The 25,413-nt window shown below is 35.9% G+C and overlaps 1 protein-coding gene and 1 long non-coding RNA gene across 3 annotated transcripts in view; one reads left to right on the forward strand and one right to left on the reverse strand.

Annotated features, from left to right (window-relative positions):
* Positions 1-22,915, forward strand: part of LOC144349694 (death-associated protein kinase 1-like) — a 65,926-nt gene extending 43,011 nt beyond the window's left edge. The window contains exons 4-12 of one of the 2 annotated variants that reach the window (XM_085494581.1): positions 1,146-1,244; positions 13,526-13,666; positions 13,766-13,873; positions 14,879-14,998; positions 15,788-16,057; positions 19,098-19,233; positions 19,321-19,490; positions 19,588-19,776; positions 21,150-22,915. In XM_085494581.1, coding sequence (XP_085350707.1) covers positions 1,146-1,244; positions 13,526-13,666; positions 13,766-13,873; positions 14,879-14,998; positions 15,788-16,057; positions 19,098-19,233; positions 19,321-19,490; positions 19,588-19,776; positions 21,150-22,451 — 2,535 coding nt within the window. In that variant the 3' untranslated portion in view covers positions 22,452-22,915. Of the gene's footprint in view, positions 1-1,128; positions 1,245-13,525; positions 13,667-13,765; positions 13,874-14,878; positions 14,999-15,787; positions 16,058-19,097; positions 19,234-19,320; positions 19,491-19,587; positions 19,777-21,149 lie in introns of both variants that reach the window. The other variant, XM_085494582.1, reaches the window with a different exon arrangement.
* On the reverse strand, positions 5,346-12,539 carry LOC144349695 (uncharacterized). Its single transcript, XR_014927945.1, has 3 exons — positions 12,184-12,539; positions 7,937-8,067; positions 5,346-5,642 (listed from the first exon to the last, which is right to left on the reverse strand). It is a non-coding gene; the product is annotated as an uncharacterized LOC144349695 (long non-coding RNA).
* Positions 22,916-25,413: the final 2,498 nt, after the last annotated feature.

The following is a 25,413-nucleotide window of genomic DNA, read 5'->3' on the forward strand; positions in this document are numbered from 1 at the left end:
CTAACCACACAGGATTGTGAGGGGAGGGGTTGTCTGAGCAGAACTACACCGAGCAGACAGACAATGTACTTTTCTTGTTAGCCATATCCATATTATGGAAAATACACTATTTGCCATACCAGTCAATTTTCCCAATATATTCTTATCACCAGAAATTGTAAAATGTAAACGTACAGTTCAGTTCAGTTGCTTGCCAGTCTCGCCATAGGGGGGGGGACTTGTCTAATGTTTCCTAGTTTCTCGTTGCACTTCATGCTAGCTGCCTAGCCCTGTCAGTCCATCTTGATTGTCACTGCTGGCGCCAACGACCCACTGGCTTACACGCCTTATATAACACACTTGTGGTATAGCAAACCTGTAATTCAAAACAAGCCATCTGAGAATGTGCAACTGTGATACATGCTGACCGACTGTGAGTTAAGATTAGAAATGTTTTTTCGTCAGTGGGATAACTAATTCTACAAGGCTGAGATTATGTGACCAAATCATGGCCACTCAGAAGAACACTTTCTGAGCAGCAGCCATTCAATTTCACATAAAAATTAGCTTTGCCACACAAATCACAAAGCTGCCCTGGTCCTCTGAAACTTAGCCGCTTCTACTCGGCCTTTTTCACACAGATCAAAAAGCTTATTAGGTGTACCTTCACTATATTTATGTGGAGACATATTGATGGTGGCTTGATTATATATAATTTCCCACTTAGATACTGTAAACGTTTTTAGCTTTGAATTTTGTGTTTCACTAACATGTCACCTGGTAATTGATATAACATATCAATAGTAATACCATGAATACATACCTAGGTATTGCTATAACCCTACTCCAATCCCAAATAAAATAAACGGTTACATCCATGCAGTCATAAAATGCTATTTTCCATGCTATTTCAAATTTGATCATGAACGCTTTCTGAAAGCTCTTATTTAAGTTGATTCAGTATGTTGATTTTCTCTGTGTGCAATTTTTACAGGAATTATTAGTTCGACATGCCGTGTAATTTGCAACAATTTGCATAAATTTTAAATTAACCAATTCTACACAAGAGAAACCAAATGCTGAACTACATGAACACTTGTGTGTAAATATGTAAATACATACAATCTCACTAATAACTGTGATATGTAGTCTTCTATATTTTACAGCATGGTAGGACAGCACTGATGCGGGCTTGCTATAGAAATGCATTGGATGCAGTAAAACTGTTGTTATCTAAATCTGCAGATATTAATCTTCGTGACAAGGTGAGGAGTAATTAGGTTCTTATGTGTATGACATCATCAAAAATAATTGGTATATAACTCATGTCATATTCAAGACATTAACTACATTTATTTATTATTATTATTTACCATTACCTAATTGTTATTGGTTTATTCATTCATTCATGCATTCAGTCTTCCATGTTCATACTTATGTTGACGTATAAATTATATTTAATTGTTTAATTACATTTAATTGTTTGCATTCAACTGTTCATGATAGATTGAATACTATTGTCACAATTAATTACTGTAAAATACTTTATTTTAGCTGAAATAAATTTTTGCTGAAGAATCTTTTTGAGTGTTTTGTATGGAGGTTGCTTTCACTGATGAGGTCAGTGTATTTGCTGGTTTTTATTTTCACTGAATCATTCGTCAGCGATAAATAAATTATTTTACAGTACGCAATTTCTGATTGGTGTTTGACCTGGTTTCTCATCTTTTACCATTTGTCTTATGTTTACCTCATTATGCATATATTCCTCAGTCATGACGCTTTACTTGTTATGTTCCATATCCTCAGCCTCCATTACAAAAGTTTCTTGTATGATTCCTTTAAGATTCCTATAGGACAAATTCTTGTAGGATTCCTATAATATTTTGACACATGTTTCCTTTAGTATGCCTGTGAAAATTTGTCCTAGAGGAATTCTATAGCATTTTGTGTCAAAATTTTAAAGAAATCTTACAGGAATTTGTCCTATAGGAATCCCTCATGTCATCATCATTCAACAATTAGCCTGCATTCTTTTGATACACCAAGTATTCCTTTATGTTAAGTACAGTCTACAGCAGGGCGTGCTATTGCCACTGCTCAGTTACGGTAGTGCGTCGCCCTTGTCCCAGGAAGAGTTGAATATGATCGAAACACTGATGGATGGAGATGAGGCCTCAATCATGCTTACACATACAAGTCCCAACAGTTGAATGCCTCACTCAAGTACCACACTGTTATTGCTATGAACTGGGTTATTGGTGACCTAGATCATGAGATATAGACGGCTTGGACAATTTGGCACATGAGGTCATACACCTGACTTTTTTATCTATACCCATCCCTGTCTCATTTCTAGAGCATTAATATACAGTTATAATCAGATCACATTAATGTTTTTATGTTGCGACAGAAATTGATTCTCATTCTTTTATCATTTGTGAAAATAGCGACTAAAAAGTTACTGGATATATTTTTCTACAAGATACTTCCAATACCTGTAAGCTTTATATTGTGGGTGGATCGGCTGCAATGAAACTTTTAGCTTGTGTTGTGCACAAAGACAAATGCATGTATATCTCAAATCTTTTCCATCAAGTGTATGTGTTTTGTGGTATTTTATTTGCCCATTTAGTTATAGTTCTCCAATATTCGTTACGTCTTAAAATCTATAACCAGTTAAATTTGGCAAACTCTTCACAAAATTTGTTTAATCAATGACACCTGGTGCATATACCGGGGTACTGTATTTATCATATAGATTGCCCTGTGTGATATTTTGAATAGTGATTCATATTTTGGGAGATCTGCAAAACCAAAACATAAGACTTTTTTTTCAACATTGTTTTGTACAATCAACTGTACAAATCAACTATTAATTCACAGACTATTAATTTGCACATTCAATTCAATTTAGAAAAAAAAATTGTATTCTTTTAATTTGCCCTTTACATTTTTATGCTGAACATAACACAAAAATCATTAGCGTGAAGCTACTTTTTAACCTTTTCCCCACAAGTTTTCTTCTTTTTATCACAAATTCACAAAATATTCCCATTTATAGTCTGCACTTTCCTTCAGAAGATTGGGACATTTTTAGCAACAATTTTTGAGCACAAATTTAAAATTGACTGAAATTTTGTCTGTTGGCTGCAAAATTAGGGTTCGTTTCGAAAAATATTGAATAAAAGAAAAAGTGCAGACAAATTTAGGCAAAAAAGTCTGGTGGTGAAATGGTTAAAAAAGGTTTTATAATGTGGCAAAAAAAGTCCATGTTGTGTCATTATTGATTTCCACAAGACTTTTACAATGAAGAAACAGAAATGGTCACAAAAATATGCACATTTTCTTACAATATTATTTACATACCGTCAGATTTTACAATGTTGAAATTATTAGGTATTGATCTTCATCATTATCTTTTTTTTTTGATTGTTCGCAAATTCTTGATGCAAAGCAATTCATTCCGTCATTTTCAGCACAATTTACCCTGTACAAATTTCGCCGAGAAACAGGAAACACTGTTTTTTAAAAATGATGAATTCCAATTTTCGAGTAATGAACACCTCAACCTTTTCACCACCATACTTCTTCACTACAATTTTGCTTAACTTTTTTCTTATATTATTCAATATTTCTGGAAATGAACTCTAATTTTAGAGAAAATATACATTATGTCAGTCAATTTAAATTTGATTTAAAAAAAAAATGGTAATTTTCTTCCAATCTTCTGAAGCAAAGTGCAGAAACAGGAATATTTCGTGAATTTGTGATGAAAAGAGAGAACTGGTAGTGAAAAGGTTAATGACTTAATGGTTGGGCCCTAGGTTGAACATGGGCACTAAATAAATCTGACAAGTATGCTATAATATCTCTGTAATTAATTGACCACGTTTCACGATTTTATTTCGAACATTTCGGTAGGGGTGGGCACTAAGTACGACAAATACGGTATCTGCATGATTTAAATAAATGTCTTTGTCGATGTATGTTAAAGACTGACGATATCCTCAGGCATGTTGTTATTAAATCCGGAACCTGTTTGAATAGATGTAGAAATTTGTTTTGTCTGTATTTTCTCATTGTGATATTTGATGAAGTCTAATTGTTTTCTATAAATTATGAATGCAGCTTTTTAAATTGTTCAATTTTCTGCATCCATATATTAGATTCATTATTTATAGAGAGAATCATTAGCAGGCAGTAATGCTGGGAAAATGAAGAAATGCACTGGTTATGTATGCAACACTATCTTCTGTACAGAAAGTGTGATATGCACTGGCTTATTACCAAAGTAGATGATATAGTCTGCCAATCGTGAGAAATTTGTGTGTGGTGAAATACACTAGAGTAGTAGCACATAACAGCTGTACGTCATGGTATACAATTCAATTTACCGGTAGCCCAAATTCAATTTGTGTCATAGCATGAGAGAATGATCATGTTTTTACAATTTTATATGTACAGACAAGATTTCATAACATCCCCAATCCTCATCTTCTATGAATACGACTGTAACAGTGTGCTTTTGTACCTTTTACGTGTTGCAGGACTTTTGCCATGACAGGGAATCATGGGTAAATATGCAAGAAGTGTACACATTCATTTGTGGTTTGTTATAAAAGGACATATTTGTCTGATTATTGCATTGAGGTGACTAGATTTGACACGGGGCACCCAAACTTAACCAGTGTCATGGAATCAACATGTGAATGCCTAGATATAGGTGTGTCTTTACGATATTCTTGTAATGCAATATGTGCTCTGTGCAGTGCTTAAGAGGCGGTGGTCATCGAGCAGTGTCCTGTTTTATATGAAACTCATAGCAGCGAACACAACACATGTAAAATACATTGCTTGTTTAAATAAAATGTGAATGCTACATGACGTCCACCGTCCTTTAAGTCTCTTTCAAGATAATGTAATGTTTATCTCTCCATTCACCTGAACATATCACTAAAATTTGTATCAGTGGCTTCCATGTCTATGCAGTACTGAACACCAATTAGTGACTCATCATCTGTACACATTGTTACCCGGACTTTGTTTTTGATTGACCAGCAAAATGAATTTGGGTTGTGACTGGTGATGCCATTCTTGCAGGACTTATCTAGGTGCATCTTTTGATTTATCATAACAAGGTCATATTAGATCATGTAATCTCCAGCTTCAACATTGGACACACAGAGGTCATTCGAACGAAGAGTAATATATAGTGGCATTCCCATATCCAGATATACGTTAATGACCCTAAAGATGATAGGCAATGTATCACAATAAACACTGGAGTAAACAAATCATTCACAATCCAACACTGTTGTGCTAAATAGGGCTTTCATGCAATAAGTCAGTTCGACACAATAAAATACAGTTCAAATCTTTTAATGACATAAGAACTAGATAATAAAATAATAACGTTGATCTGAATACATAGTCTAAATAAAAGGGTACACACGGTTGTCTAAATAAATTGAGCATTGTACGCACATGTACCAATAGATCTTTGAATAAATTCACAATGTACGCCGTGGCATGCTAAAAACACAATAAGCAAAGGCAAATAGCACAAAATTGTGCACACAATGTTAACACTGACTTTTGATTGTGTCCACAACCAAGGATGATCTGATTCCTCCTCTAGAAGTTTGTTCTTTTGGTTGGTCCTGGAAACAAAAAAACAGTAGATATGACAAATCAATCAGCATTTATACTCTCATTCTTGACTTGTAGTCACACAGGAGATAATAGTTTGTCAAATTTACATATGTATTTTAAGTTTTCAATAATACCACATCAGGCTTTCACTGTAATGTAGTGTAATTTAAACTGAAATTGTGACTGACTATATTTATTATTGAAGTGATTATTATTATTTTTTTCAAATTTACGTTCGACACCACTCTGAAACTCAACACTTGTTTGTAAGCCATTGCTAAAAAATTGCTAGCATGGCTTTGCAAAATGCCTGTATTGCCTAGTAGTATTATTTTCCGTAAAATAATTCTGTTCATAGAGTATATTTTGTAACTATTGAGTATGACTTGTAAGTCTTTTCTTGTATTAACCCCCAGCCATTTTTTCCCAACTAAAATGGTGTGAATTTGTAGTTTGGTTGTGGCTGTTAAAGAACATGCCAATTTGTTTACGAAAAATATTTCCACTTCCAATAGCAAAGCAATTAGGCTGGTAAATGTAGTTTGAAAAAAGAAATAGAAAATTACTAAAAATGACAAAAATATTTGCTAAGAGATCAAATTTCACTTGCCTGTGTTTTAATCCTAGCTGGACAGTAATAATTTAAGATATAAGCTGAATTCAACTAGGTGACTATAAAGAGTGACACCTTTTCATCATCATTTTCCCTAATTGCTTCATTTTGTTTGTGAAATGTTTGAATTGAGAACATTGGATGGTCCTGAGCTTTACCATGTTACACACTTGGAATTTGAGTATAGAAGAAAGACCTGTCAGATAGGGTGACTTGAATTCCTGTGTAATCTATGAACTTTTTCCTAGTTCCATTACCATGCAGGGTGTTGGTTGTTGGCCCAGAATGTATGTGCTGAATGTACCATGTGAAATGTTTCTATTCTTATCATAGATGTAAATGATTTACTAGGTAATTGGTTCAATATCTATGTTTTGCACAGTTCTCAGAATTGGAGTGCACTGCTCAACAGCAACATTATGGGCTAACAAATCATAATACACCTGTCTAATGTCATATTTTCCATTTTGAAAAGGCTTTATTTCTGAGTCTTTCATCATAACCTTTATTTGTGCTGAGAGTTCTTGATTATCGTTCTCTAATTAGTTTACTTTTTCCTTTTGTTTTTCTTTTCCAGTAACTTTTGCTTTTATATCTTTTTCTTTCTTGGGATATGACACTGACCAGGTGACACTAATATTATTGACTCATTTCTTATATTTGTAGCTCACATTAATTTATTATTTGGTTGTGTTTCTTGGGATATGACACTGACCAGGTGACACTAATATTGTTGACTCATTTTTTATATTTGTAGCTCACATTAATTTATTATTTGGTTGTGTTTCTTGGAAGATGACACTGACTAGGTGACACTAATATTGTTGACTCGTTTCTTATATTTGTAGCTCACATTAATTTACTATTTGGTTGTGTTTCTTGGGAGATGACACTGACTAGGTGACACTAATATTGACTTTTTTCTTGTATTTGTAGCTCACATTAATTTACTTTTTTGTTGTGTTTCTTCAGAGTGCATTCCATTCCTGATATTTTGTCATCTTGCATCTTAATTTTTTTTATTTATATTTCTCGGTGTCATGGAAACAAATAATTTGATAATTTTCATTTCTTTCTTTAACTAGTGCAGCTGAGAGTTTTTCCCATAGATTCAGAAGACTAATTTCATCACTAGTGGCAGCAAATGCAATTGTTTTGAATGATTTCCACACACATTGATGGCAGAATTATCCTCACATCCTAATTTACATTGCATATTTTTCTGGAATGAAAGATTTTATGTTCACTATAAAAACTATCCAGTTCAAAACTGTGTTTGTTTTTGTTTAGCATGGTAAATTTGTAGACGTGCTCACTGACTTCAACTAACTGTTGTATTAATTTCAATTGTAGGCTGTACACATGCTTTCAACCCTTTGACTGCACACTCCAGGAAGTTGATGTGTGATGATCACACTTTGCAATTCAGTAACATGTACAGGTCGTTCTTGCATTCCTCCACAAAAAATAATGTTTTAGTAGTAATGTTTTTGTTCACAAGTTACAGCTTTTTTTCCATGACAGAAATTGCATACAGAAATGATTTTGTTTTATATTTATAGTTTATTAAGCTCCTCTGGCCCTGGCAACATGTTTCCTAACTTTATTTGTCAAATTACCTATTTTTTCTGGTATTACAATATCAGGATCATAATTTCAAAAGACTTAACAAGATTTGTTTAACATTACCTCCAGTTCCTGTAGACCATGATGTAAACGTAGATACAACAGTGCAATACAGTTAATGTCACCTAACGTCTTCATTTCCGACATTAAATTTCCTAAGTTGTCCAGTTCTAATAACCATAACTTCCATATTTCTGAATAAGAAAATAGAGTTTTGGGCATGTATTAAATTCATTGTTCTTTACATAAAAAAAGTTATATTTAGGCTGCATAGAAATGTGTTTGTTGTAAGAATTTTTGAAGTGAAATTTGATCACACAAATACAAGCAAAATAGAAATGTAATTATAATAAGGATTTATTTTTTAATGAGAGAAAATATTTTTCTCCATTCCTATCTAGAATATACTATTTGTGCAAAGATGGCAGTGCTTTATCTTTGAAATGGCACTGCATTCTACGGTCACTAAGCAGGCGCCATCTTGATTGGCATAATCACAACAATTACTTGGAAAAAACAATAGCGTACCGAATGAGAAAAGCTTTACAATGCACTCTGACCCTGTTGTATTTACGCTTCCTAGGCTTCTGAATAAATTAAACACATCATTTATTTCATTAACTACTTTAACATACATGCTTCCACTCGGCTTTTGCATTTTCTGAGTCACATACCCTTTGTGTTCGCGGTCATGCACTGAGAGGCGGTGGATTTCCAAGCAAAACAATAAATGGTGTCCCAGCCCGGGACAATATTTCTACTTACAACTACCACCTGGTTAAGACCAGTGACAAACAGTGTCTTACCTAGCCAGGGACGTCTCCAAAAGCAACTGCTGATACGGTGACGGGGGTCGGCATGCCCAAGAACACTAGACCCAAATCCAAAGTCTAGGGTAGCTAGCCTTCAAAGAAAAGGAAAAAAAAGCCGAAACAGTTCTGCATGAGGACACAAGACCTGGGAACTTCCAAGGAGTGCTAATGGGAGACACCTCTCCACAAAAAAAGTGTGATGCAGAGATTGAGCAGGGATCCCTGCAGTCGTTAAGATGCACCTGCACTCTTGTCGAAGTTTCTCCAGAACCCGGTGAATTAGTGGGAAGGGAGGAAAAGTGTACGCATCCATGTGGGTCCACAGGATCGACAAAGTGTCCATGGAACAAGCTCCTGGGGTCAACAGGCAGGTGTGTCACTGGCATTCCGGGATGTAGCAAACAGGTGTAACTTTGGACCGTCCCACCACCGAAACAGTAACAGGAGGTTACCCATCTGGGTATCTGCCACTCTGCGTTCTGGAAATGGAGTCACCACGAGAGGGCGTCAGTTTGACTGCACGCACCCCTGGAAGGTGGTGTGCGGTTAGCTCACATTGTATTCTAGGCACCAAAGGAGAATTTGGTCCGCCAGAACTGACAGCAGTGGGGATCTGGTCCGACCACCTTGTTGATATAGGAGACCACTGCTGTGAAGCAAGACACGCGAAGCAAGACTCTGTGGCCTCGAACTATGGGTAGAAAGTGTATCAGTGCTAAGTGCACTTCAAGCAACTTGATATGGCGTACCATCTGGTCAGTGGCCTTCCGAAACTCAAAGACTGCACCCACATTCTCCCCATCAAAGAGCGTGGAAGAGGTCCAGTCTGCGTAACTGAGGCAGTGACGGAGCCATAACCAGCAAGCGAAAACACAAGCTGCCAAGACAGCATCTCGCTGCACAGAGGTAGCCCCAATCTCCCAGGCAGAGTTATATTTCTAGGAATATATGTCTGCCACCACACGATTTTATGCTTATCGTTGATTGGTCGATGCGTCACAGTGGTACTATTTTCAAAGACGCCCAACAAAACATTGCCATGCAGGTGTTTGATTTTCGAACCTACAAAAGCGTATGCATTGTTTGTAGATTCTGGCTGTTTTCAAAGTCAGTGGGAAGTAGGATGATTTAGTCGTCAATGCCCCTTAGTGCTTTCGTTTCCTTATATTTTTCATCTGGCAATCGACAGAAAGATCAGTTTGATGAACCGAGTAACCCCTTAGTAACTATTATTCCGCGATGAAATTATTTTCATTTAATTTATAACTATTTCACACTTGACAGTACATTTACAGGAAAATCTTTATCAGTTAACGATAAAATATTTTAAAACTTGTTTTCCAGTAGGAATAAACACAATACAATGCATAGTCCCTGTTCAGTATTAGCTGTAGTCGATGTAAATGTTCAGTACAAGTGACATGTAGGAATAAAAGATCAATGTTTTTTTAACACTAACACTAATTTTAGATTGTGTTACTCTCAGTATAGTACCTACATGTACGTGGAAACTTTGAACTGAATTGGACTATATTTTACAGAGGAAATACCATAAAAGAAAAATGCAGCCAGTTGGGTATTGTTGTTCAAGTATCTCCAAAAGAAATATGGCTTGCATCATAACCTAATATGTAAGGTCATCATACAAGTTTGAATGAAAATGCCCTATTCAATTTTGAACTGAATTAGGCCATATCGCCCTGTTCAGCTCCAAAAGGAGGAATCAGCACGAAAACGGGAAAAAAAAAATAGCCGCCATCTTGGACTGAATCTCGAAAAAAAAGTGACATGCACCTATAACCCAATATGCTTGATTACCATACACAGTTTAATTGAGATCGCCCTATTCAGCCATGAAAAACAGTTCATAGTATCTATGTACAAACTTTTAACTGAATCAGGCCATGTCTTATGGAGGAAATCAGCACAAAAACAAAACAAATATGGCCGCCAGTCGGCCATCTTGGACCGAATCTTGAAAAAAAGTGACGTACACCTATTACACAATATGCATGATCATCATACAAAGTTTGATTGAAATCAACCTGTTCAGCTCCAATAAACAGTTCCAGACATATTTAAATATCAGAATTTAGCAAATTTGAGGGACAAAATGGCTGCCAGTCAGCCATATTTAATCGAGTCATAACGAAAATCGGGGTGCATATGTCTGAATGCCACGGACGGGCGGACGAAATCCAACATTTGTCCGAACGGGGAATAAAAATACGCAAATGATGCGCATAGTAAAAGTCTTGTGGTGTTTCACCACAAAATGGCGGTGTGTGGTGGCAGAGATACTTTCGGTGATCTAACCGCAAGGAATTCTGGGAAGGAGAATGAGGTAGCCCCTGCCAAGAGAGCCAAATGACACTGGAAAATATCACACATAGTCGTGCGATGTCCTACCAATAGCTGTGTCGCCTGGTCAAGAAGGCTGGTGCGTTCTGCCTCTGAGGCCTCAGAGTCCTGGAGACTCACAACTATGCGTCCCAGCGTGCTGACCACATACTCCAAGAAGTTAACGGGTCGTAACCCTCAGGGCGTGGTGGATCGTTTCAGTTTGAGCTGCAGAAAAAGTCCATGGAACATGGCCATCTCCCTTTACCCGTCTTGTTGAACAAAAGTTCGTGGGGTCGGGGAAGGAACCTTGGGATCTGGTCAAGGGTGTGCTGTTTCGTCCCAGACCTTGTTGGTATCGGAACTGGAGACCACAGCGATCAGGTAGCGTTTGGTCCAGTGGAAAGAGTTTTGCATAAAATTGCCCCAGCCTGGTGCCTTAAGAATAGCCTCCTCCGCAGACGACCAACGACCGTCAAAACCGTCTGTGCGCCTCCACTATGCCCAGTACTTGGCCGAAACAGGGGAGGTGTGCAGACGGGGCTCAGGGACAAATTCATGTTACCGGCTCCAACAGACAATCCCTGGCAGGGGGAGGTGAAATGCATGTCCTGCCCTGGTCGGCACCAAAATTGGAGACCTGCAGTGGAGGCAACCTTCTCCATCTGCATTTGGTCTACCTGGCCGGCCTGCAAGAGACGCAATCTGTCTCGACAGGCCCTCAACCAAAGGCCAAGTCTCAGAGGAAAACCCGGCGCTCTGCAAGGGAGAATCCACAGTGGGCTCTTTAAGGATGCCCTCCGATCAACGTGGGGGGGGGGTGTCCTCCACTGCCGGGCCTCTCACTCGTTGATGCGGTACCCAAGACAAACGGGAGAACTTTCCGCCCAAGCTAGCAGTCCACTCACTCGCGCTCACAGAATCCCCGAACTTAACGCACGGCGACCTCGAGCCCAACAAAGCGATGAGATTCGACAACTTGCAAGCGGCCCTCAAAGAAATCACAGGCCTGGAATCCCAATTGTTGCACACATTCTCACTGCAAAACCCTGAACCCCGAAACACACTCTAAGCATAGATGACATTTAATTGCTATGGGTGTTCGAACCCAGGAGTTCCTGGTTGCAATTACTAAGATATGAACATTCAATGACCTACCTCTACTAAACCATTCTGCTCACCAACAAGTACAATATATTACAGTCAAGGAACTCTGTTATTAAGCATGGACGTAAACGTTGCACAGTCGACAGTGAAGTAATGGCACTGTAGGTGAGATGCACTCTGGGATAGTTGCAAAACAAGAATCTGTCAGCAAACAAAATATGCCTGAAAATTAAACAGAAGTTGCCATCAGTAAAAATCAGTATACGTTTGTTAACCTGGAAAATGTTATGATGACAGTTAAGAAACACAATGTCCTGTCCGTACCCAAGCTGCATATGTGTATTAGTCTATTTAGATTATAAATGAAAGAGTTTATAAAAAAAAAATATACATATACATGTAGCTAAGAAAATTACGTGATCTAGGGCTTCTTATGCTAATTTTCTTATTAATATTCTAAATTGTAGCAATGATTTAAATTTTCAACTTGAAACTATAAACCCTACAATAAATTATAGAGTAAATGTCAAAACCTACATATAGCATGAAAGTTCCCAGTGATAAGGTATTATAATTCAAAAGAAATTACTGCTACATGTTCTCCAATCTGATTAAAATCACTTGCATTGTATGGCGTGAATTTAATTTTATATACTTATTTTATGTTTTTATTATAATGTACATATTACAATGTATTTCTCATTGTCATAAGCCCAGGGACCTCAACATACAAAATCAGGGACAGTAAAGGGTGGGCGTTGCTGAGGGACCACTATGTTACCAACCCTGGAAAAATTATCTAAATTACATCTTTTGCTCGCCATGCCCGGCTAGAAGGAAAGTTGCGTCTGTTGCGACATGCGCACATTTTATTACAATACAACTTACATCCCATCTGAATTTTTAATCATTTTTTTAATGAGAAATGTTTTTGATTGTACATAAACTTTGGATGCAAAGCAATTCCCACCATCCACAAAAATCTGGGCCATATGCATTCCATCATGTTTCAACCATGTACTAAGTTTTGGGTAAATCTGTAAATGAACTGTGATGGTCTGATGGGTGAACGAACAGACAGGCAGAGCTCAATCCATAGGCCCCTGGACTGTGTCTAAAATTAGCCTTACCACATAATTTATATCTAATAACTCAATTGGTTTTTACTTACAGTATGTTAAGTATTATAATAATAATAATTCCATGAATCCATGTCACATCTGAGTCTATGTATGGAAACAACCTGTGATATTCTAATTTCCAGGAATGATACTTCCTTAATGTTAGCATGATGTGCACACCTGAGTGGATTATCTGAACTAATATTTATGTATTTTATATACAGCATGATTGCAGGATGGAATAAACATGACTTTGTTTTATTCTATAATAGGATAACAAGAATGCATTGTTCTACATTCTTCATCCTAATACTATTGTGGATCCTATCAAGACTACAGAGGATATAAGTAGAGCATTACAGATTATTGCATTATTATTAGATAATGGTATTGATATGACGTCACCAAATAAGGTCAGTAGTAATGCTAACTACCACATTATGACTTTCACAAGAATTCACATTTTTGTGATTCTATTTTGTTAATTCTACTGTTAATATCATTATTATTAGGACAATCTTACACCTATAGAATTTGTGAGATCTAAAATTGGCACTGGAAGTGAAATACGAAACCAATACTACAAAGAAGCCGAGTCATTATTACAAAAAGTTGAACAGGTAAATATTGTCTATATTGTGATATTCTAATTACAGTAAATAAGAAAACTGTCAGTTATATTTTTGTATATTTTATTCTAATACTTTTGTACAGCTGGGAAAAAAATACAAAATGATATATACACAGGTTTGAATGGCGTAACCAGGGTTTGAAAACTGTATATTCTATTCAACTAAAATAACCTGGCTTGTTCATGTGATAATGAGATTTATATGAGAATAACGCAAAGTATGCACAATGGAAGTAAAGCGATTGTATTGACTGACGTGTAGCAGAGATCAATGTGGTCCTATACTGCCTACTTTGTGGTATTCCCATGATAACCTTATGTTTATACATCCTTGCTTGTAATAATAACTTATTGAGGGATAGCAGTCTGAAATGACAACAATGGTTGTACATTCAGTAATGAGATTCTATTTCAGCTACTGCGTCCTATGAAGGAAAGTGTTTAAAGGAGGACATTGTGATTGGTTGCTATTAAAGTGTGTTTTAGTTTATGTGTAATAGGAGTAACTTGCACTGTAATACATTTTAAGTTTAGTTGCCTATACTCAGCAGTGAAACATACTGTTCCAGGTTTAATATTTGCTACCTCATAGCATTCATAGTTTGTTGAATGGCATCCAGTCAGAGGGGACATAAAGCTGATATTCTTGTACCTGTTCCTGTCCTCAGTGTGGGTAAAAGAGCACAGTATATTTGGGGATTGCCGCTGAAATTGCGACTTAACTTTTGTATCTAAAAATTTAATGGGAAATCATGTAACTCCGTCTTGGAAGGACATGAAATGACACTACAAGTTTAATCTATTGTCTAATGTATTTAATGAAATGAGCTATGCGACAGTGTATTTGGGAATTATCAGAGCATTTTTTATGAATAATTTTACGATGGTGTTATGATATATCTGTCAAATACCATCATGAATACAAATCCACTAGGTTCGATTAAAAGAACTAATCGCTACATATCAATGCTTTGTTTTATTCAATTATCAACAGAAAAGAAATTTTGATATATTGTTGGAAGAAGGGCAAGGAATTCCCATTGACACAATAAACCTCTTTATAGCAGGGCATGAAGGTGTTGGCAAGACTACCTTGAAGAACACTTTACTAAAAGTAAGTAGTTAGGGTTCAAGTCTGTGTTGACCCTATTGTTTTTGTTAAAGTTTGTCTTAATTCTTCTGTTGTTTTTTGTCGCCCGGGTACATCTCAGGCACACTGGGGACAATGCAAACTGGTGCACCTAACTTGCAGAATTTTGATTGGTCGATTGGTTTGGCAGACATCTTAAGATAAAGCAGAAGTGGTCACTATAAACCTTTTTTGAGAGTTAATTGACCTATTAATATATCTACTTTGTGACTTTTTCTGCCAATTTTCCCCCTTGAAAAATGACATAAAACATTTTAAAGAAAATCCTCTTCAGAACCACTTTGACACATTGATTTGAAATTAGCATAATGCTCTTTAAAGTGTGTAAAGCTGTTTGTGATTGATCACATGGTTTGGCTGCCATCTTTGATGTCTTCCAAACTGGAAGTAGTTTTTACAGATGCCATTTATTCATTTTGAAATTTGACTTGCTTCGTACCGACTCCTTCTGACAGAAAACAAAATAATACGACACCATCTTGAGTTTAACCAAAAATGGTAAAGATTGCAGGCAGTTGTTTCCCAAGAAGCGTTTTTAACGACTGAATATTTGACATATGAAAAATTAAATAATTTTATTCAGTCACATGATTTGTCTGCCATCTTGTTTGTGTGTAAAAATGGCTACAATTTTGGGCATTTGTTTCTTGTGAGTTTCTTGTTTAAATACAAACTACTATAAATGTACTTTACATCCAACCTCACAATAGTAAATATGTATGAATTGTAACATTGTTTGTTATGTTATTGCAGACATCGCAGACTGAACCAGCCCCTGATCCTGGAAAGGAAAAGGAGTACACACACACAGCTGGCATTGACTTTTCCAGGGCAGAAGTACCAGGTGTAGGTAAAATAAATATGGTCGACATGGCAGGACAGGGTGTATATTTTGCAACACATTCTATGTTCACGATGGAAGCGGATTATGCCACAATTGCACTGCTGTATAAAGGCATCGACTTCGATAAAGATGGAAAAGTAATAGGAATAGAAAAAGTAAAGGAATCAGCAATGAAAGAGGTAAGTCATAAATTTATAAGACTTATAAAATCAAAACATTAAACATGGTGATGTAATTAGTGAAATCAAAAAGGATGAATGTTTGAGCAGCTAATATCTTTGCATATGAGAAGACAGAAATGTTCCTGAGAGCAAAGGCAAAGGCTTTAAGGCGTGCATACACTAAAACAAAGGTAAATTTCTGCTGGCAAAAATGCTGAAACTGCACACATGAGAGATTCAAATATACACATTTGTGAGCTATGATCAGATTTATTAAAGTCTTGTAGTAATTATTATATTTGCCCAATAGATTTGCTATCACGAGTCACTCATTGGATATTTTCTTGAGCTAGCCAATGTGCGACAATAAAATACGTGCAATTTTGGGTTAAATGGTTTGATAACAGGAAGCTGACCTGTCTGCAGTGGTGAGATGCTTGCCGTGATAAGTATACATTGTTGAACTGACTCGGTTTAAGATAAAGCTTTTTAATTAACTACTTACTTACTTATGCCTATCATACCTCTTGGGACACTAACAAGACTCCTCTAACCAGGGTGGTTCTGTGCCAGTTTTCCCACTTCTCCCCAGGTATAATCCAGCTTCCCAGGAATAGCCCAGCCTCTAGATCCAGTCGCCAGGTGTTTCTTTGACGGAGTAATTTCTAATCACACGATATTTACCGAACGAAAAATGACCACATTTTTAATCATTTTTTTTAGCTCCGCTGTCGACTTTGTCAAGCGGAGTTTGTCATATGAGTGATTGTCCGTCATCATCCGTGTTAATGTTTTACTTTTTTTGAATTCTTCTTGAAAACTACAAGCCTGAATGCTTTGATACTTGGGTAGGCCTCTCTTAGATTTGTTCATTTCATGATGATATCTTCATTTCGGGGAAAAAGTTATATTTTCGACTTCTTGTTGCTTTGATACTACTGTAAAATGACTAATTTTCACTGGGTTTAAATTTCCCCGATTTACGAATTCAGGCATATTCAGTGAATTTTAAATTCACGGTTTTATCATTTAGTAGGGAGTACAGTGAAAAAATAAATTATTCCAAATAGCTTAATTGACAGTATAACTTTGTTACTCAGTGAAAAAGTAACAAAACAAAAAAATTGAACAAAATTGGTTCAGTAGTTTTCAAAAAACGTGCATTTTTGGTAAAATTGCTGGAAAAATCGTCGAACCAAGCATTTTCAAGTTTCAGAACACTGATAATGCCACGAAAATGTAATCTGGAATTGCCTAACAACAGTATTATACTTGTTTAAAAAAAACTAACTAGGTAGTCTCGTACAACACACAATATAATCTGCACAGAAGACAGCCAAAGTTTGACAAAAAGAAAACGAACGGACAAAACTTTGACCTCAATTTTCTTTTGCACGAGTCATAGCTACATAAATTAAATTAGTACCATCTCATAGCGAATTTTATTGGCCATATTTTCATCTGTGTTTGAAAGATCTGTGTTGATTGGCTCCTCTTTGGCTTTTCTGTTTTATATCACGCACCCTGAAAAATATCGAGAGCCATGTTTTTTTTTCGGCAGGAGTTGTGATTGAGCCATTCATCGTATCAAGCTTTTTACGTGCGAAATAGACAAACGACTAACCTGTTTGAATAATTTGCATTATTTTATTGATGTGCAACATATAGAATTTGTAAAATAACAGCTTAAAATTCTAGAGAAAAGTTACAGCGTGTGTGGAATTCACGGCTGCCATATTGGATTCTGAACTCCCTACATTCAGATAATGTGTTCTATGCAAAATTTTACATATTCACTGGGTTTTAATTTAGTGCATTTTCCAGTCAGTGAAATAGGCAAATTAAAACCCAGTGAATAATTAACCCCTTCACGGTATACATATAGGTACCTTAGATAGACCTGTCTCAGATTTGCTCATTTTCTATTGATATATTCAGTTCTTTAATTGAAATGAGAATTTCTAACAGCGCAGCTATCTCAGCCAAGTGGCTGCTTGTTTGATATATCAAAATTGGATAATAATAATTAGATAATCAACAGAAATGTTTTTCAACATTATTCTAATCACACCTGTTGATTACCTCCGAGAATTTATGAACCAAATTTCAATGAAATGTGATGCTTATGCATATTAGCTGGTTTACTTCTTTTCGCAAAGGAAACTGATTCGATGTGAACCCTAATATATCTCTGTCTAGTACAGGTCAAATTCTATGCCTTATAAAATTTTACTGTTTTTTGTTAAAAAAATAATTTTGAAGCCTGCCACAGCACAAAAAAAAAACTATGCTAATTGATATCGGTAATTAGATAATATATTTTCCTCATTGACACAGCAAGTTTTTGTGAGAGAACCACACATACCTATTTTCATGATTTTCAACACTGAAGTTGTCAACAAATGTTAGAAAACGCATGAATTTTACGGGTTAATTCAAATAAAATAAAGCTGGCGAATGATAAGAACTTTTACTAATGTATTCCTCCATGCCATTTAAATTGTTATTTTTTTCATTTAAAGGTTAAAATTTAACAATACATTGATTTAAAGACGACTGTTTCACCTGGACAACTCTAGTTCTTTTATAGTTTAGTGACGAAAAATCAGAAAATATGTATAATAAATAGTTCTTGTTTAATTATTCGGGTTTTAATGCAGCCCTCAAATTACTAAATATGATTCCCATTAATTACGATCATTGACTTGTCTCTGCTGATCATGTTTAATGACCGACATTGCTACTGATGCCGTCCTAACTCAGTATGAATAAACTAATGACAATGACAAGTCATACACATTATTACAAGAACACGGTCAACAGACATATCAAAAACAATCAAAATTATTATTGAAAAGAGACTTTTCTAGATATCTGCAAATATATTGACATACCAGACACATTTGTAGATGATAGTTTTGTAGATGCTACAATGTTGTGTAAATTCAGTAAAATATAAGCATACAAAAAATAGAGAAAAGAATATGAACATTACAGTCTTCCTTTGGTGGTAAAATTATTTTAAGTCATTGAGTGTTTTTGTTGTTTTGTTTTTAAGGTTAAGCAGATTATACAGATGTTTATATCGACAAACAAGGGTAGTTCGTCAAAGGATACTTTGAAGCGCATACTGTATGTTTACTTAGTAGCTACTAGAGGTGATTGGGCAGAGAAGTATGGCTATGAAAACGAAGGTAAGAATGCACTATAGTGTACGTATTATATACTGTATAATATTTGAATTTCACAATAATTCTAATACATTGTTTGTTTGTTTTCAGTCCGAAAACTTGCAAGAGAAGTGATAGATGAAGCAGCCAAGATGTTTAGTGAACATATCGGTATATTTATTGGAGATGAAATTTTGGTTTTGAATACTCATGATCCCCAAAGTCCTGACATGAAAAAGTTGCGAGAAATTCTACGTATGAGAAAAGATGAAGTAATGAAGGTAAAGTTATTTTGCTCTAAGAATGAGGTATTTTCTATGATTAAAAGTGTTTCACTCATTTCAAAGTAGTAATACAATTATCCTCATATGATTACAGAATTTAAAACCAATGCCTTCTATATGTGGTAAGATTATGGAACTGGTTACACAATGGAAAAAGCAACAGAAATTATTTCCTGTCCTATACTGGGATGATTACCTAGCTCGTGTTAGGGAGGGCATAAATCCAAACCTCGAAGAAGACTATATTAAGAAAGCAACAGAACACCTTCACACTGTCACAGAGGTAATACATTGTGTAGCAATACAAGTGGTTATCATGTATATACGTACCAATAAACATGTAACATTAATTGAGTGCGATATGCGAGTTATTATTCCAGGGCAAATCAACTAGTCATGTGACACAAGTTGCTGTTCCTGTTATATGCAGGCTATTATTCTCATAGATGATAGGGCATATCATCCAGTCATGTGACACCAGTTGCTGTTCCTATGATATGCACGCTATTATTCTTGTAAATGATAGCGCATATCACCTAGTCATGCGACACCAGTTGCTGTTCCTATGATATGCACTCTATTATTCTCGTAAATGATAGCGCATATCATTTAGTCATGTGACATCAGTTGCTGTTCCTATGATATGCACGCTATTATTCTCGTAAATGATAGCGCATATCATCTAGTCATGTGACACCAGTTGCTGTTCCTGTGATATGCACGCTATTATTACCATAAATGATAGGGCATATCATCTAGTCATGTGACACCAGTTGCTGTTCCTGTGATATGCACGCTATTATTCTCGTAAATGATAGGGCATATCATCTAGTCATGTGACACCAGTTGCTGTTCCTATGATGTGCACGCTATTATTCCCAGAAATGATAGGGCATATCATCTAGTCATGTGACACCAGTTGCTGTTCCTATGATGTGCACGCTATTATTCCCATAAATGATAGGGCATATCATCTGGTCATGTGACACCAGTTGCTGTTCCTATGATGTGTACGCTATTATTCCCATAAATGATAGGGCATATCATCTAGTCATGTGACACCAGATCTCAGTTTCTAAGAGATTATAAATGAGGTTGTATGGCTTTAGAAAGGCTGATAAGTAGGTTGGTGCTTGGACATGAAGTGATTTATGCATGATTAGAAGTGTAGTCACTTGGGTATCCAGTGAATGTTGTATAGAATAGGTGTGATGTTTTAAATATTCTTAGTGTGAGCGATGAGACTGGCAGATGTGTTCTGAATACACTGGAGTATGTTTATGTTGATGATTGAGATCCCATAAAGTAGACTGTACAGTAGTCAAGTTTGGATGTTACAAAGTATGTAGGAGAAGACAAACCATGTAATTTATGAGGTATTCTATGATTTTGTAGATGTTTCTATAATATGAAAACATGCCAATTTGCAGACATGGTTGATATGGTTTTCAATTCCCATTTGAGAACTGTTACTGTTGGTAGGATGTCACCAATTTTCATGTGTAACAGATCTAATTAATTGAGGTTATGTTGTGATCCAAAGTATAACAGCTTTGTTATCCTGGTTTGACATTAACCTTACGTGAAATGTTACATTGTAGTAATACTGGTAAACATTGCATGTGATGTTTATATAGATGTTATTTTCTATTACAGTTACAGTACATGAAATGTTCTAAGACCGCAGAAAGCCAAGATGTTATAATTATTGACGTTCCATGGTTTGGAGTACGAATACTTGGTCCTATGTTTGCAACTCGCATATTTCTTCAATTCGCCAAAAAGTTAGAAACCAAAAAAATCTATCCCATTGAAGACATCAAGTATGTACTTGGTAGTGAGGCCGATATGGACAAGCTGATACAACTACTCATCGACATGGAGATCATTTTTCCATTAGGTGATAAAGATTATGGTGGAGGTCATGCAGGTCAATTTATCATACCCAATATACTCCAACACATCATGCCTGAGGATCAGTGGATGATGAGCCAACACATCAACATATACTATGGTAGAAGATTCATCTGCCAACGTGAAAATGATATATTCTCACCAAGCTTCTTCCCAAAGCTACAGGCGCGACTTCACGTTAGTTTTACCAAATTAGGATGTACTCCAAGCGGAATATGGAAAAATGGTATCAAGGTCTGCGACAGAGTTGAAGCACTGGTGTTCCTCTCAGATGACATTCGAAGTGTCAATATTGCAGTCAGATGTGAAAATAAGGACCAGATTGGGGAGTGCTACGAGTTATTGGAAAGACTGACCTACGATGTTTACCAAGTTCTACATGCAGCAAGCCCTGGTGTAGATGTTGAATTGCATGTTCTTAGTGCTCACTCACTAAAAAACCACCACGACTTGAATAAAGTGAAGTCCTACTCTTTGCAGCAAATAAAGGATGCAGAAGGTAAGAAAGCCAAAGTATACCAAAAGGAGCTTGGAATAATGGAGAAAGTTACAGACCTAATGGTTCCAGGATTTGACTTACTCTTTCTTAAGGAGAAAGGCATCAAGTGTGATGTGAAGTGGATGACACACCAAGCAAAGCAAGAAGTTATAAATTCATTGGAACAGGAGCTTGATACTGGTGAGGATTATAGAACGATGGCACAACATATGGGAATATCAGTTTCTGAGAGACAGGCCATGGCTACCAAAGTACAAATGCTACAAAAGACCAAGACAGAGCAGCTGCTTGATAAATGGTCCGCAAATTGGGAGACTGCATGCCAAAGAGATGGACCATCAGCAAAGAAGAATGAAAGGAAACCATATGGTGAAGAGTATTATGAAAGCACTGTAGAGAATCTGATGAAAATCAACAAGAAATACCTGCACAAACGCGACGTAGAGTGCGCCCTGAATGACATGGTTCAGAATCCTGATGGAAAGCCCAAGCACGCTGCAGGAGATTTAGCAGAAGGTCTTGCACTTGAGGGTCTGAAGATTTAAATAGTTTCTAGCAGAAATGACCATGGTATAGATACAAGTGCCATCTCCTGACTTTTTAAAAGAACTCTTGTATTCTGCTTAAGATAAAAACATTTATTCAGTACAACTCAATGTGACAAACTGTTGGATTATGATAGATATAATTTTATCATTTAAAATAATTCTACATGATGACTAACTTTAAACTCACTATACACAGGATATAATCTAATTAGAGAAAATAATGTTACCACATAATGTATTATAATAAATTTTCTATAATTGTTAAAGATCTTGAAGCATTCTACTATTCCTAGTAATATCCTTCAAGCAAATTATTTTCTTTTTATTTTCCAAAATATTCTAGAAATGCTATTTGTTATTTCAGTAATATCCTAGAACCAAAATTAAATCAGTTATATTCTAAAATGTAAAATTTTAAATCAGTTGGTTAAATAAAATTTTATTAAATCAGTACACAGGAATTTACTATGTATTGTGTGACATTATCTGGATAAAACCTTATAGAGCAAGAAGTTCACCTCATAAGGACAAACATGGATATCAAGCATTCACTAAAATTAGCCATAAATACCAGTGAGTGCAGAATAACAAGGAGAAACTGCTACTGTACTTGTGGATAGAGACAGGAAGTCAAGTCTACACTTTGTCATAAACAGAAATGACTACTATACTCTACTAGTGGGATAGAGAACAGAAGTCTTGTCTATACCAGTAGCAACAAGGCAGAACAAACAGAAATGGCTACGCTAGACCATGTTCGCATAAAAGAGACAGGAAATCTAGTCTAAACTACACCAGTAACAACATGGCATCGCAAACAGAAATGGCTACCCTACACTGTACTCATGTGACGGTCTGGAAATCAAGTCTACACTACACCGGTAATAATGGAGCAGAACAGAAATGGCTACACTATATTGTACTCATGTGACGGTCTGGAAATCAAGTCTACACTACACCGGTAATAATGGAGCAGAACAGAAATGGCTACCCTACACTGTACTCATATGACGGTCTGGAAATCGAGTCTACACTACACCAGTAATAATGCAGCAAAACAGAAATGGCTACCCTATACTGTACTTCCGTGCAAGAGACTGGAAATCAAATCTACACTACACCAGTAACAACACGGCAGAACAAACAGAAATGGCTACCCTACACTGTTCTAACGTGACGGTCTGGAAATCAAGTCTATACTACACCGGTAATAATGAGGCAGAACAGAAATGGCTACACTATATTCTACTCGCGTGCAAGAGACTGGAAATCACATCTACACTACACCAGCAACACAGCAGAACAAACCGTGATTTTTTTTTCTTAACCAGATAGTCTCAGCTAGATAATGTTAAAATTTCGAAGTATAGTCAATCCTGAAACCGAGAAACCGAGGCACGCGTATGTGATTAAAAGTCCCAAAAGATTGTTTACGTTGCTCATTGATTGACTAGTCAGTCACTGTTGATGTTATATGCAAATGAGCTGCTGGTCTTAGTTACGGTACGGTGATGTGTGACTTCCTGTACTCTACCCTGTTTACTTAGCTCAAGCATCAACTAGCCTTATAAACTAAATCAAAGAAAGTTTAGAAAGAACTCTCATGTGCTGCGAGTAAAAAAATATTTGAAATTACTGTACTTGAGATATTGATGGAAAAGCTGAAAACTAATTATGCAAATCAGAAAATTAATATGAACAGATTTGAGTGTACAATGAATGAGATCTGTGCAAAGTAACAGACCACCTATGTACCAAGTTTTATTGAAATGTGATTAGAACAAAAAAATTATGCATTATTACGCTAATTAGGAATTAATATGAACAGATTTTAACCCCAAACTAATCAGGTTTGTACATTGTCCTTTGTACTAAGTTTCATTGAAATTGAATAATTAGTACTTTAGATATCAGTGTGATAGCTTAGAATTGGTTAATTATGCAAATTATATAATTACTATGTACAGATTTTAACTCACAGTTGATCAAGTCTGTCTATTGTCCTACAGCATCCATGTACAAAGTTTCAGTGTGAAATATATCAGTGTGAAAGTTGAAAATCGATTAATTATGCAAACTTAGTGATTAATATGCATAAATATTTACCAAAAACTAATTGGGCCCCCACATAGTTCTAGATTTATTGAAATGCGATAATTAATACTTGAGATATCAGTGGAAAAGCTGAAAATTAATTAATTATGCAAATTAGGTAATTAATATGCACAATTATTCACCCTGAAACTATTCAGGTCTCTGCATAGTCCTTGAGTATATATGTACCAAGTTTCATTGAAATGTAATGCTTACTATTTGAAATATCAAAAGCTGAAAATTAATTAATTATGCAAATTAGGTAATTAATATGTGCTGATATTACCTTAAAAACTATCAGGTCTGTGCAGTGTCCTATGACATCTATGTACAAAGTTTTATTAAAATGTGATGATTAGTACTTGAGGTATCAGTGGAAAAAAACGAAAATTGACTAATCATTATGCAAATGAGGTAATTAATATGCACGGATTTTTACCAAAAGCTAATCAAATCTGTGCATTGGCCCAGAGCATCAATGCACCAATTTTCATCAAAAACCGATGTATGGTTCTCGAAATAGCAGTGGAACAGACTGACACACACACACACACACACACACACATATAAGACAACTAACTGCAAAGACTCCCATTGTGTGCATCGCGCATGGGAGTTAAAAAATAAAACAGACAAGACAAAAACACTTCCAGCATGCAAGAGGAATAAAAAAAACATACAGTTGTAAATGATAAGTAAACTTTTTCACCCTTATCTCGCAACTTCTAGCCTGGCAGCTTTCAGTGTTTTTTTATTTCTTTTCACGCATTTTTTTCTCCAAAAGCATTTTAAAACTGAAGTATACATTTTTCTATTCGCTGTTATGATCACCGTGCTGATAGCATTGCGATGCAATGGATAAACA

This window comes from Saccoglossus kowalevskii, chromosome 20, assembly GCF_978046115.1.
Source record: "Saccoglossus kowalevskii chromosome 20, keSacKowa6.1, whole genome shotgun sequence".
Lineage (NCBI taxonomy): Eukaryota > Metazoa > Hemichordata > Enteropneusta > Harrimaniidae > Saccoglossus > Saccoglossus kowalevskii.